The sequence below is a fragment of the Coffea eugenioides genome, chromosome 3 (genome assembly GCF_003713205.1).
Source record: "Coffea eugenioides isolate CCC68of chromosome 3, Ceug_1.0, whole genome shotgun sequence".
Taxonomy (NCBI): Eukaryota; Viridiplantae; Streptophyta; class Magnoliopsida; order Gentianales; family Rubiaceae; genus Coffea; species Coffea eugenioides.
In genome coordinates this window covers 9,873,363-9,888,833 of record NC_040037.1, presented here as the reverse complement: position 1 = coordinate 9,888,833, position 15,471 = coordinate 9,873,363, and the positions used below count along the sequence as shown (strand labels likewise).

The following is a 15,471-nucleotide window of genomic DNA, read 5'->3' as shown; positions in this document are numbered from 1 at the left end:
GGCCAAGTTTAATTTAAACATTTGCAGCCCTTTAACTAACAGGAAAAGAGAAGGGTATATTAACCTGAAGCAGAAAATACTGGAATTCAAACGGACAGAAATAGAAGTTTAGATTCCGATATCGATTAAATTCTGTTTTGAGCCAGTACTACGGCCAACTAATTCTGCCCATAGAATTGGTAGAAAATTACTCCTTTGGATTTCTACTTTCCTTTTTTAACATATTGAGTTCATCCGGCTGTGTTTTAAGTGTACAAAATTTTTGGGAGTAATTTTTTTTTTTTGCTGGTGTAGGGCTGCAAATAAGTTGATTCGAGTCAAGTTTTGATTTAATTGAATTGAGTTTGGACTCGATTTTACCAAATTCGAGCTCGACAAACTCTCAATATAAAGTTCGAATTTAAGCTCGACCTCAAATTAGGCCAAGTCGAGCTCGAGGTCGAGCCTACTCGAGTTTAAAAAAATAAAAATAATTATTTTATTTTTTTAAAAATGAATAAAACAGTTATTTTTTCTTAACAAATAATAAAAGCTGGATCAGTTTTGTCTTGGGTGTTTTTAGAAAATATTTATAGCAGATGCTTTCAAAAAATAAATCTTCCATTTGCATGGTTGTACTTTCAAAACTGGGGCTATTCGGATGGTGGAGCTTTGTAAAACACGTTTTAGAAAACTGGCTTGTCCGTGATGTTTGTTACTTATTCAAGCCTAATTAAGTCAAGAACAATCGGAGCCATCATAAAAAAAGGTTGATGTATTTCTTTTTTTGTCTGTCTACTCAAAAGAAATGATTACACACACATATATATATGATAGGTGGAGTATTCTTCCATTTAAATTCAGCGGTAAAAATTTCTCCAGAGTCGGGCGGTGCCATCAATCGTTAATAGTGCAGCCAAGCTCAAATTTATTCTAAACCATGTATTACTTTAAAAAAAAAAAGTAACTAAATCATTTTCAAACTCAAATTTGAAATTGAACCCAAAATCAAATTCACCTGGTTTAATTTAATGAGCCGAACTCAAATTTGAAAATTGAATATCTATACCAATTAATGAATCAAATTGAGTAGCATTTATAACTCGTTTAATATTCAATTGAATTCCAATTCTATTCATAGAATAAGTGAATAGAGTTTAAACATTATGTACTTGATTTGATTCTACCCGTTAAAAGCTCCAACGTCAAGTGGCTGTCAAGTGGCTGATTGACATAGCTCATCAGGCGGGTAAAAGCATTAGAAAAAAGATTGTGCTAAAAAATTTTTATCGCCCAACATATTTCGGGTAGAAGATGCTTGTAATTGCTTGAAACAAAACTGGTGTCTTTCATTGTTTGTGTTCCCAAATTTTGTGTTTGAGTTTTCATCCGCTTAAGGTATCTTGAACATTCTTGAACTTTTTGGTCTAAAAAAAAAACCCTTTTGAAGTCAATATAATTAGTCCCAAACTATTTTGAATGTAATCAAATGCTTCTCCTAGTTCTGGCCAAATTAATCTCATTTCGTGTCAACCTGTGTCTATGCCGTTAGCTAACAGGAGATCAGAAGTAAAGGGCGAATGCAAAAAATACTTGAAAAACGAGAAGTTTTGATATCAATACCAACTCAATTCCAGTTGGGCAAGTACTAATGCACTATGACCAACTAAATCTGCCAACTCAATCTCTATACTATTGAAGGCAATTCGAGTCACCTTCTTCTGCAGATATAGTAGGAAAGTCATCCTTATATTTTCTAAATCAGTAACAGAATATCAAAATGTTCAATCTTATCAAGACATTTCTTTGCCATCTGGAATAGGAACTTTGCATAATCAAAATGTCCAATTCCATCCACAATTGGCAACCTCACCAAGCTAGTTAACTTGTACCTTTCCCAAAATCACCTAAATGGTTCCGTTACCTCTGCAGTCGGAAATCTGATCTCACTCCAGTTTCATATCTTGCATCAAAATAATTTTATTGGTGCAATCCCAAAATCACTGGGCAATTTGACCAATTTAACTCGTCTATATCTCTATGAGAATCAACTTTCAGGTCCAATTCCAAAAGATTTGGGTGATCTCAAATTCCTTGTCAACATGGAAATAAGTGAGAACCAACTTAATGGTTCTATTCCTGCTTCAATTGGTAATTTGAGTAACTTAAATCAACTGTATCTCCGAGCGAACCAATTTTCTGGTACCATACCAGAAGAGCTTGGAAAACTGCAAAAGTTGGTAGTTTTGGAAATGGATCAAAATCAATTATCTGGTCCATTGCCAGAACTGCTATGCCAAAATGGAACCCTCCAAAACATTACTGTATCTGAGAACATGCTTCCAGGTCCAATTCCTAGAAGCTTGAAAAATTGCTCAAGCTTAATTAGGGCCCGCTCCAATAGGAACCATTTCCATGGCAACTTGTCAGAAATGTTTGGTATCTATCCTTTCCTGGATTTCATAGATCTTAGCAACAACGATTTCCATGGGGAACTCTCCAGCAGCTGGGGAAAATGCAAAATCTTGGCAACCCTGAGAGTCGCAAAGAACAACATCACAGGTGGTATACCTCCAGAAACTGGAAATTTAACTCAATTACAAGCACTTGATCTGTCTTCAAACTATCTATCTGGGGAGATACCAAGAGTAGTTGGGAAGTTGGCTTCTATGCTTAACCTATATTTGCATGACAACCAACACTGGCGGCATACCTCAGGAGTTGGGTATGCTAACAGAACTTCTTTATCTAGACCTGTCCACAAATTCATTGAATGGATCTATTCCAGAACATTTGGGAGATTTGAAGCACTTGTATCACATGAACTTGAGCAACAACTTTTTCAGCTAAAAGATTCCAATCCAGATTGGAAAGTTAACCCAACTTTCTGAACTGGATTTGAGTCGAAATTACTTCACAGGAGAGATACCATCTGAGTTTCAAAGTTTGCAGAGCCTGGGAACATTGGATCTCTCACACAATAACCTCTCTGGTTTAATCCCAAAGTCTTTAGCAAAGTTGCCTGGTTCATTGCACATTAATATTTCATTCAATAATTTAGAGGGTCCAATTCCGAGTGGTAGAGCCTTTATGAATTTAACCATAGAGGAAGTACAAGGAAATAAAGGTTTGTGCGGGAATATTTCAGGGTTACCGGCTTGTGAAAGTTCCCCGTTGATTAAAAAGCATGTCAAGAATAAGGGGAAGAAAAAACTTGTTCTCGCAATTTTAAGTCCTCTTCGGGGATCATTCGTACTTCTTTGTGCATTCTTTGGTGGTCTCAGATTGCATAAGCAATGGAGAAAAAGTTCAGGAACGGAAGATATCGACATGAACAAAGTAAATTTATTTTCCATATGTACTTTTGATGGCAAAGCATTGTATAAGGAAATAGTAATGGCTACAGAAGAGTTCAGTGACATATTGTGCATTGGTAAAGGAGGTTATGGAAGTGTTTACAAAGCACAGCTTCCATCAGGCGATGTAGTAGCTGTAAAGAGACTTCACAACATGCCTGAGATGGCAAGTCATAAAAATTTGTTGAATGAGATAAGGGCCTTGACAGAAATCAAGCATCGAAACATTGTGAAACTCTTTGGGTTCTGCTCAAATTCTCAACATTCATTTTTGGTATATGAGTACCTTGAAAGAGGGAGCTTGGCCAAAATCTTTAGCATAGAAGAAGAAGCTAAGGAACTAGACTGGCGAAAGAGATTAAAAATCATCAAAGGCATTGCTTATGCTTTATCTTACATGCATCATGATTGTTCACCAGCCATTGTACATCGGGACATATCAAGCAACAACATTTTGCTTGATCCAGAATATGAGGCTCACATTTCAGATTTTGGCACTTCTAAGTTTCTGAAAAATGATTCATCTAGTTGGAGTTCTCTTGCTGGCACATATGGATATGTTGCACCAGGTAATAAAGGTTTTTTCTTTCATCAATTTGCTAGCTACTAAATTCAAGTATGATCACATGTTATCACAACATTATTTTCCAAAATTCCTTGCAGAATATGCCTACACAATGAAAGTAACTGAAAAGTGTGACGTTTATAGCTTTGGGGTCCTGACAATGGAAGTGATGAAAGGAAAGCATCCCGGTGACTTGATTGCTACTTGCTCGATCAAAGACTTCTGTATCCCAATGAAGAAATTGAAAACATTCTGGCATTCGTTCTTAAACTAGCAAGAGCATGTCTACAGGTTGATCCACAATCTAGGCCAACGATGCTCGTTATTTCCAGGTTGTTATCAACTGGTGCATCGTCTGTGTAACATCTTGTGAGTAATCGTGGCCATATAACTCTTTTTTTCCCCTTTTTTGTTTTGTTTTGTTAAGTAAATAGATATAACAGATATGCAGAATCTGATAACTGTTTTTTTTGGTTTGGTGCCTACATTGCCTCCTGTCAGCTGCTGTGTCTCACAATTTTTTGTTTTCTTACATAGCGCTATCGAGCAACAACACAAGATGACATGATGATGAATATGGCAGAGTATTTAAAGGCACAAGATTCTGCCAAAAAAAAAAAGGGGTTGTGGCAACTGGCTATGTATTTATATAGAGGTGCAGTACAATGGGCTACTGCCAGTGTAGAAGTCTTGAAATGTGCTGAGTTTGTATTTATTGGAAAAATAATCTATTCATAGCTAGTAATTCAGTGGGTGAATTGTTACGAAAAAATATAAAAACAGTGAATGGATGAACAAGTAGACACTTTGGGAAAGTAATCTGTGAATTTTTCATTTGGAAAGTACTAGCTATCTATGACATTGTTATTCCAAGTAGAAACCTTTCAAAAAAATTTATCTTTCTTCTCGTGGTCAACATTTATTTCAATTACATAAATGCAGATATTAGTATCTTACTTCGTAAATACTATATATTGATAGCCCTAAAATAGCTAGCATTAAACTGCTTCAATTGATTAGAATTATAAACAAAGGACTTGTTCCAAGGATCTTTCTCGTTGTTGAAGGTGCGATGGATTAGTTGAGATCAAGAAGAGAAAGAAAAATACAGCGATCAGAGCCTTGCTGTTGGTAGCCATTGTTTTTTATAGAAAGGGTTATAAGAACTTAATGTTGGTTCTATTCTATTATCCTTTCTCGATTTTTTTCGTAAAAAAAAAAATGGGTGAAAATAATTGGGTAGGTACTATTTCGATTATCACCGCAAGTCAGAATATGCTTTTGGAACCATGGATTGGTATAGGAATTTTTACAGATTATCCATTAACATAGTTCTCGCATCAGCAATTGAATTCAAACATATCACTTTTTATGAGAAAATAATCTATCCTTGACAACTAAACTTAACTCGTGTTTGACTAGTGATAGTTGCATGTAATGAATCATACTTTTATGGTCGTTGACGACCGGACCAAGTTTCTCAACAATTACATTGACAATTGCCGTCTTAGGTTAGCAGTCCAAATGGGCTGAGCTAACATGGTCCTATTAGAGGGGTCAACTTGAAACTTCAATTAAATTGAGTGGCTCGAATTGGGTCATGCTGACATCTAATATGGGACGCGAAAGATATGGAGCCTTTCTAGTTCCAATTCTCTCCAATTGTGTAAACTAATAAAATTTTGATATAAACATAATTTATAATTGAATTGATGCAAAACTCACGATTATACTAAAAATCTATTAGTGTACACCAAAATTGTGCCAGTTTATTCAATTAGACGGCATTGGATGGTACCTCAACTGGAAAAGCCTCGAATTCGAACGTAAACTACTCTCAGTAATTGCAATCGCTAATTGGCCAAGGACCTTGAGACCCATAATTAGAATAATTCTATACGAGATTCACGCACAGAGAAATAAAGGCATCATCGAATTGGAGACTCGTGTCTTTTGTTAAGGAGGTTGAGAGATGGACAAGGATATTAACGGATGAAAACGTAAGATAATCAGTATTTGTTTGCCTTGCCACTTCTTGTTGGGTAAGAACTGGTGTTCTTTTGTTTGGAAGCACTGGTATTGTAATTTTTTGATACCGTGAAGGTGGATTTACACTCCCCTGTCCTTCTTTCTAACCCTCCCTCTTACCCCTCTTAGTGGTATGGTGTCCACACTAGTAATTTCTCAGAGTTTATAAAATATTCCCAAATGATGATGGTTTTTTAAAACTTCTTCTCAAAAGGTGAAAAATACATCCACTCAGGGTCTGTTTGTTTGGAAGGAAAATATTTTCCAGAAAATGTTTTCCTGATTTTCTATTGTTTGGTTGGTTTATTGCTTTGGAAAAATTTTTTCCTACTGAAAATATATTACATCAGATGGTGTAAAATGACTTCCCATATAAATGAACTGAAGTTATTTTCCATGTTCGTCTCGTATGTCGTAAGACTATCCATTCATGCTCCCCCATCAGCCTTAAGATTCAGAACAAAACCCACAACTTGTGCAATAACCCACTAAAGATTTATAGTCTCCATCTCCTCCCAAACACCGGAAAAAACATGGAGAAGGTAATTATTTTCCTCGATAAAATTTTTCATGGAAGACATTTTCCGTTGAAAATATTTTACATTGAATCAAATAGACCCTGAATGCAAATGTTTTTCAAAACTTTCATTCATAATATACGTTCTTTAAATTGTCTAAGTTTTGAAAATTTCGTCCACACTTCATATATTGACTTCGTGCGTTCTAAACATGCGTCTTATCAATTGAAAGAATAATCCATCTTCCTTTTCCTGCAGGACATTTCAATCCATGAAGAGATTCACTCACAAATTAAGTAGCAAATTTTCAATCCGTAGACCAATGAAACTCAATATCACAAATACGATCCTTTTTAATCCATCTTCCTTCCCAAAAGTTGCATCCATAAAATACGTTCTTTACTTTGTCTAAGTTTGGGAAAATTTCCTCGTGTCTCCACTCCATATTTGACTTGTACATTTCGAACGTGTCTTATCAATTAAGAGGATAAATATGATACTGCTTAATCCTTCTTCCTTCTTTTATACAACCTTTCAATCCATAAAGAGATTCCCTTACAGAATAGCAAATTTTCAACTTGTGGAACAACTCTTCTTAATTCATCATTTCTACTGAAAAGTTACATTCACAAAATACGTTCTTTAATTTATCTAAGTTTTAAAAATTTTCTCGCGTCCACACTCTATATTTGAACCCTTACGTTCCAAGCATGTGTTTTATCAATTGTGAGAACAAACACGACCATTCTTGATCCATCTTTCTTCTTCTATACAACCTTTCAATCAACAAATAGATTCGTTTATGGAGTAGCAAATTTCCAATTTATGGACCCATGGAACTCAATTTCACAGATATGGCCCTTCTTAATCTGTCTTCCTTCTCAAAAGTTACATCCATAAAATACGTTCTTTAGTTTGTCTAAATTTTGAAAATTATCTCGTGTCCACACTCCTTATTTGATCTCGTATATTCCAGGACCTTGTACATTTCAAGCATTTATCTTATCAGTTGAGAGGACAACCACTCTTAATCTATCTTCCTTCTCCTCTACAACTTTTCAATCCACAAAAAGAGATGCACTCACACAATAGCAAATTTTCAATTTATCTTTAATTTGTCTAAATTTTGTGACTACTAAATCCGTGACTCTCATATACATGTCACAATGTGATCACAAAAAGTTTGTGACTATTCAAACCCTTTTATGACTACTATTTACGAGTCACAAAAATTACTTTTTTCAGTAGTGTTCAACTATGCAAGCTTGCCAATTGATTAAGTTCGACTGTTTTGCAGCTCTAATTATTTCAACCATTTGCAGCTCTTGATTAGTTCATACTTCGATCAGACCATGTTGAACATAATTAGAGAGGTCTCAACGTAATGAGAAATTTAAAATCAAAATGATACCTTGAAATAGTTATTTAATTTCATTCAGTAAATGATACATCTCTTTCAGTGGCAAACATTTATGGAATAAAAGGTTTTGTCCGCGTAATATTACAATCGTATCATAAGTACTTTAATTTATTCAGGTATCATTGTCGATCAGCTTTAGAAGCAGATGTTAATCAACTTCTATGAATTGGTTTCACGGTCACGAATCACGGCCGAAGTGCACCTGGCGCAGGCGGCAGAGGGGTCTCATAGGCGATTCTGCGGTCCGTCCCTATTTCTTTTGCCGCATATATTTTGTCATTACTCCTAAATCCATCTGCAATTTTGAAAAGTAGAAGAATATGAAAGTGACTCCAATTCTTTTTCTTTTTTCGACGAAAAAAAGCTAAGAATAATAGTGATGAACTAATGATGAGTCTGCACTAAGAGCGGACGCCGGACAGTACAAAATGTGCCCTAAGGAAGGATGAAACGGGCCAGCAGAGTTTTTTTTTTTTTATCAGAAGTTTAAAAATATTGTGCAAAAGTAGGGACATAGAAAGGGTGGGGATAATGCTATGGTGGGTGCATCCTGTTTTTGACAAATTTTAACTTGTGAGGCCCTAATCCATCCTTCCATTCGTGAGTCATATGTCAAGGCAGAGCTAGCATGCAGCACAAAACAAAGACTCCAGTATGATGAGTGCAAACCAGTAATCTTTTTCTTTTACTATTTTTAACCATGATTATCGATAATCCACAAATATGAAATCTTAGAACTATGAAGAGGAATCACTTACTTGTCTCCATGATCTTTCTCGGCGTTGAAGGTAGGATGGCCTGAGTTGAAATTAAGAAGAGAAAGAGAAGTATGGTGAACAGCGCCTTGCTGTTGCTGCCCATGTTTGTTACACAAGAGTGTTAAGGTTAGTGCTTGTATTCTAATCTTCCTACTCGATGATTATGTAAAGAAACACACTTTTATAGCCATTTACGAAGCAATCGAGTTTCTCTGCGATTACATTGATGGTTATGTTTGTCGTTTGAGCCGTCAACTTTGAAACATAAGCTTCACCAAAAAAAAAAAAGGAATGGCTCGAATTGGGTCAAGCTGATCTAGTCAAGTATAGGACATAACCACCTCGGTAAATATTTAAGTAATCCTGTGTAGAGAAATAAAGGTATTATCCCAAAAATTCAACTCAGCCGGTAGCGACACTAGTCAAGTAAACATTAATTGTCTAATTCAACCTTCAAGGCTTTCCCTTTCTCATTCTGGTTTAGAATTGCCCCTGAAAAACTAAACCAGAGAGAGAGAGAGAGAGAGAGAGAGAGAGAGGCATCATCAAATTGGACAAAGACTTTAATTCCTCCTTTGACATCAGTCCATAAAAACGTACGATAATTGCTATTTATTTGGCGTGCCACTTGTAGGTGAGGCAAGAAATTGGAGACAAGCACAAATAAATTGTTACTAAACCTAGTCAATTATTGGGTATGGTTTAATAATGGGATGGTTAACATAGAAACTTTTCGAATTAAATACAGTTGTATATAAAAGCTTGGGATAAATTTAGAAATCTCTCCTGAGATTTCCGACAATTTCACTAAGCACTTCTAAAGTTTCAACAATTACACCTACCTCTGTTGTAATTTAAAATGATCATATTAAACTTAATATTTTAATAAAGCTCCATTGTTACCATATTTATACAAAGAATGGATTTTATAATTTTGTTGACTAGTGAGAGTTGCATGGAATGAATCATACTTTTATAGTCGTTTACGACCGGACCCAGTTTCTCAACAATTACATTGACAATTGCCGTCTTAGGTTAGCAGTCCAAATGGGCTGAGCTAACATGGTCCTATTAGAGGGGTCAACTTGAAACTTCAGTTAAATTGAGTGGCTCCAATTGGGTCATGCTGACATTTAATATGGGAAGTGAAGGAAATGGAGCCATTCTAGTTTCAATTCCCTCCAATTGTGTAAACTAATAAAATTTTGATATAAACATAATTTATAATTGAATTGGTGCAAAACTTCACGATTATACCGAATATCTATTAGTGTACACCAAAATTGTGCCAGTTTATTCAATTAGACGGCATTGGATGGTACCTCAACTGGAAAAGCCCCGAATTCGAACGTAAACTACTCTCAGTAATTGCAATCGCTAATTGGACAAGGACCTTAAGACCCATAATTAGAATAATTCTATACGAAATTCATGCACAGAGAAATAAAGGCATCATCGAATTGGAGACTCGTGTCTTTTGTTAAGGAGGTTGAGGGAAGGACGAGGATATTAACGGATGAACACGTAGGATAATTCGTATTTGTTTGCCTTGCCACTTCTTGATGGGTAAGCGCTGCTGTTCTTTTGTTTGGAAGCACTGGTATTGTAATTTTTTTGATAACGTGAAGGTGGGTTTATACTCCCTGTCCTCCTTTTCCAACCCTCCCTCTTACCCCTCTTAGTGGTATAGTGTCCACACTAGTAATTTCTCAGAGTTTATAAAATATTCCCAAATGATGATGGTTTTTTAAAACTTCTTCTCAAAAGGTGAAAAATACATCCACTCAGGGTCTGTTTGTTTGGAAGGAAAATATTTTCCAGAAATTGTTTTCCTGATTTTCTATTGTTTGGTTGGTTTATTGCTTTGGGAAAATTTTTTCCTACCGAAAAAATATTACATCAGATGGTGTAAAATGACTTCCCATATAAATGAACTGAAGTTATTTTTCATGTCCGCCTCGTATGTCGTGAGACTATCCATTCATGCTCCCCCATCAGCCTTAAGATTCAGAACAAAACCCACCTGATAGGGTGTTAATTGTTAGCAATTTTATTGTTAATTTCCCTTTTTATCCTTGCCAAATATTGTTTTAATTATTAATATTTACTTATATTTGGTATTGGACCCAATTTCAGGGATTGAAGCAGAAAACTATAAAAAAGGAGGGACTTTTTGGAGATAATTGAGACTTCAAATAAGCCACAGACTTGGCCCACATGGTGATATACGCGGACTGCATTTCTTCTGCTAATTGGGAGTGTCTTGAGTACTTAAGAGTCCTAAGAGCAATGAAAGACGAAAAAGAGGAGGAGACATCAAGAGGCCTTGCCTTTTGTACTTTGATTAGGAATCTGCGGCGGGGACCACGGAAAAGCATTAGTCATTGGACTTTGGAAGGAAAGAAACGTAGGAAGCTTTGAGAGTTGTTTTTGTTCCTTATTTGTGGGGACCACTGGATAGATAGCTTGGGTCATCTTCCTTTTGGCTATAAAAAGATAATTGTAAGAAAGGCTACGCAGACAGCTTTTAGCATAGTTTTAGTTTTCTTTTCTTGGCTCTTTCGCATGGTTGTTCTCCATTAATGGAGGACTAACCTCTTAATTCTAGTCAAGGGGACAACTGAAGACTTGGTTCAACAATTACTGTGAGATCGAAATTATTTTAATCGCTTCCTCATTTATTGGTATTTATGTGTTTCCTATTTTTAATTATTTTAGTCCTTATGTATGATTGATTAGTGCGCAATAATTAATTATTCATATAGGCTATTTTGCTAAATAGAGGTAATTGAATCCGTAATTGTTCGTTATCTCTATCTTAATAGCAACTGGCGTAATTGGATTTATGTCAGGGGAGCATACGATCTAGCTTAAACAAACCCTCGTAGCGTGTTTGTTAGTTAGGATTGGGCCTTTCTAATTATTAATGCAATCTAGAAATTAAATCCTACGGTCGTACCTAGGGTTGTTTTTGGGTTAGAGAAATAGTTAACGGTCGTACCTTAACTATCGAGAAATTAAGGAAAGGTTGGTTGTTTATCGCGTGCATGACAACTATAACTAATCTATTAATAAATGTGGAATTATCTGTGAATCAATGATCAGTGCCTGAACCATTTCTGAAGTGTACCCTTGGCTAGAGTTTTCTCTTAATTATTTCTCTTAATCAATTATTTCCTGCAGTTAATTTATTTAGTTAGTATTTAATCCAAAAACCCCCCATACTTTGGACTCTAGAAGAAACGAATTATCCCCAGTCCCTGTGGATTCGACCCTACTCACCGCTATATACAAAATCTGTATTTTTCTCGAGTAGGTATTTATTATTGCACAGGTTTGACACCCTGTCACCACCACTTGTGCAATAGCCCACTAAAGATTTATAGTCTCCATCTCCTCCCAAACATCGGAAAAAACATGGAAAAGGTAATTATTTTCCTCGATAAAATTTTCCATGAAAGACATTTTCCATTGAAAATATTTTACATTGAATCAAACAAACCCTGAATGCAAATGTTTTCCAAAACTTTCATTCATAATATACGTTCTTTAAATTGTCTAAGTTTTGAAAATTTCCTCCTGTCCACACTTCATATATTGACCTCGTGCGTTCTAAACATGCGTCTTATCAATTGAAAGAATAAATATGTCCCTTCTTATTCCATCTTCCTTTTCCTGTACAACATTTCAATCCATGAAGAGATTCACTCACAAATTAAGTAGCAAATTTTCAATCCGTAGACCCATGAAACTCAATATCACAAATACGATCCTTTTTAATCCATCTTCCTTCCCAAAAGTTGCATCCATAAAATACGTTCTTTACTTTGTCTAAGTTTGGGAAAATTTCCTCGTGTCTCCACTCCATATTTGACTTGTACATTTCGAACGTGTCTTATCAATTAAGAGGATAAATATGATACTGCTTAATCCATCTTCCTTCTTTTATACAACCTTTCAGTCCATAAAGAGATTCACTTACAGAATAGCAAATTTTCAATATGTGGAACAACTCTTCTTAATTCATCTTTTCTACTGAAAAGTTACATTCATAAAATGCGTTCTGTATTTCATCTAAGTTTTAAAAATTTTCTCATGTCCACACTCTATATTTGAACTCTTACGTTCCAAGCATGTGTTTTATCAATTGTGAGAACAAACACGACGGTTCTTGATCCATCTTTCTTCTTTTATACAACCTTTCAATCAACAAATAGATTCGTTTATGGAATAGCAAATTTCCAATTTATGGACCCATGGAACTCAATTTCACAGATATGGCCCTTCTTAATCTATCTTCCTTCTCAGAAGTTACATCCATAAAATACATTCTTTAGTTTGTCTAAATTTTGAAAATTATCTCGTGTCCACACTCCATATTTCAGGACCTTGTACATTTCAAGCATTTATCTTATCAGTTGAGAGGACAACCACAACCACTCTTAATCTATCTTCCTTCTCCTCTACAACATTTCAATCCACAAAGAGATGCACTCACACAATAGCAAATTTTCAATTTATCTTTAATTTGTCTAAATTTTGTGACTACTAAATCCGTGACGCTCATATACATGTCACAATGTGGTCACAAAAAGTTTTTGTGACTATTCAAATCCTTTTATGACTACTATTTATGGGTCACAAAATTACTTTTTTTAGTAGTGTTCAACTATGCAAGCTTGCCAATTGATTAAGTTCGACTGTTTTGCAGCTCTAATTAGTTCAATCATTTGCAGCTCTTGATTAGTTCATACTTCGATCAGACCATGTTGAACATAATTAGAGAAGTCTCAACGTAATGAGAAATTTATAATCAAAATGATACCTTGAAATAGTTATTTAATTTCATTCAGTAAATGATATATCTCTTTCAGTGGCAAACATTTATGGAATAAAAGGTTTTGTCCGCGTAATATTACGGTCACGAAGTGCAGTTGGCGCAGGCGGCAGAGGGGTGTCATAGGCGATTCTGCGGTCCGTCCCTGTTTCTTTTTCCGCATATATTTTGTCATTACTCCTAAATCCATCTGCAATTTAGAAAAGTAGAAGAATATGAAAGTGGCTTCAATTCTTTTTCTATTTTCGACGAAAAAAGCTAAGAAAAATAGTGATGAACTAATGATGAGTCTGCACTAACAGCAGACGCCGGACACTACAAAATATGCCCCAAGGAAGGATGAAACGGGCCAGTAGAGTTTTTGTTTTCATTTTTTTGGCAAAAGTTTAAAAATATTATGCAAAAGTAGGGACATAGAAAGGGTGGGGATAATGCTATGGTGGGTGCATCCTGTTTTTTGACAAATTTTAACTTGTGAGGCCCTAATCCATCCTTCCATTCGTGAGTCATATGTCAAGGCAGAGCTAGCATGCAGCACAAAACAAAGACTCCAGCATGATGAGTGCAAACCAGTAATCTTGTTCTTTTACTATTTTTAGAACTATCGGTAATCCACAAATATGAAATCTTAGAACTATGAAGAGGAATCACTTACTTGTCTCCATGATCTTTCTCGGCGTTGAAGGTAGGATGGCCTGAGTTAAAATTAAGAAGAGAAAGAGAAGTATGGTGAACAGAGCCTTGCTGTTGCTGCCCATGTTTGTTACACAAGAGTGTTAAGGTTAGTGCTTGTATTCTAATATTCCTACTCGATGATTATGTAAAGAAACAAACTTTTATAGCCATTTGCGAAGCAATCGAGTTTCTCTGCTATTACATTGATGGTTATGTTTGTCGTTTGAGCCGTCAACTTTGAAACATAAGCTTCAACCAAAAAAAAAAAAAAGGAATGGCTCGAATTAATAGTTATTGGATCTTAAAGAAATAAAAAAGAACTAAAACATGATATTTATATATAAGAAATAACAATATAATAAAAAGTGAGACAGAGAATGACATAGAGTGTAGGACAGAAGATTAGTTGCGCTCGAATTGGGTCAAGCTGATCTAGTCAAGTATAGGACATAACCACCTCGGTAAATATTTAAGTAATCCTGTGCAGAGAAATAAAGGTATTATCCCAAAAATTCACCTCAACAGGTAGCGACACTAGTCCTAATTCAACCTTCAAGGCTTTCCCTTTCCCTTTCTGGTTTAGAATTGCCCTTGAAAAACTATACCAGAGAGAGAGAGAGAGAGAGAGAGAGAGACATCATCAAATTGGACAAAGACTTTAATTCCTTCTTTGATATCAGTCCATAAAAACGTACGATAATTGCTATTTATTTGGCGTGCCACTTGTAGGTGAGGCAAGAAATTGGAGACAAGCACAAATAAATTGTTACTAAACCTAGTCAATTATTGGGTATGGTTTAATAATGGGATGGTTAACATAGTAACTTTTCGAATTAAGTACAATTGTATATAAAATCTTGGGATAAATTTAAAAATCTCTTCTGAAATTTCCGACAATTTCACTAAGCACTTCTAAGGTTTCAACAATTACACCTATCTTTGTTGTAATTTAAAATGACCATATTAAACTTAATATTCTAATAAATCTCCATTGTTATCATATTTATACAAAGAATGGATTTTATAATTTTTTTTTCTTCTCATTCATTTCTCTTTTATCTTATTAAAAATGTAGAAAAACTATTAATGTTGTCTCTAGCATCTATGCTGATCAAATGTTAAACTAGTAATATTTTTTGATAACTTTTAACATCATCTAATTTTTTTTGTAGCTCTTATATTTTGTATAAAAATCAAGAACAAATCAACAACAACTAAAAACAAATAGCCCAAAATCACTATTAAACTATGATAGTTTCATCACTGAACTAGTGCATAAATTTTTCTTCAAAAATCAAAAAACTAGTCCATAAACTTTTTAAAAAATGATTTTAA

General features: G+C 35.0%; 1 protein-coding gene across 1 annotated transcript; it reads left to right on the top strand.

Annotated features, from left to right (window-relative positions):
- Nucleotides 1–2,081: 2,081 nt before the first annotated feature.
- On the top strand, nucleotides 2,082–4,174 carry LOC113765991 (MDIS1-interacting receptor like kinase 2-like). Its single transcript, XM_027310223.1, has 3 exons — nucleotides 2,082–2,852; nucleotides 2,932–3,904; nucleotides 3,999–4,174. The coding sequence occupies exons 1-3, from the start codon at nucleotides 2,082–2,084 to the stop codon at nucleotides 4,172–4,174; spliced, it is 1,920 nt and encodes a 639-aa protein (XP_027166024.1).
- Nucleotides 4,175–15,471: the final 11,297 nt, after the last annotated feature.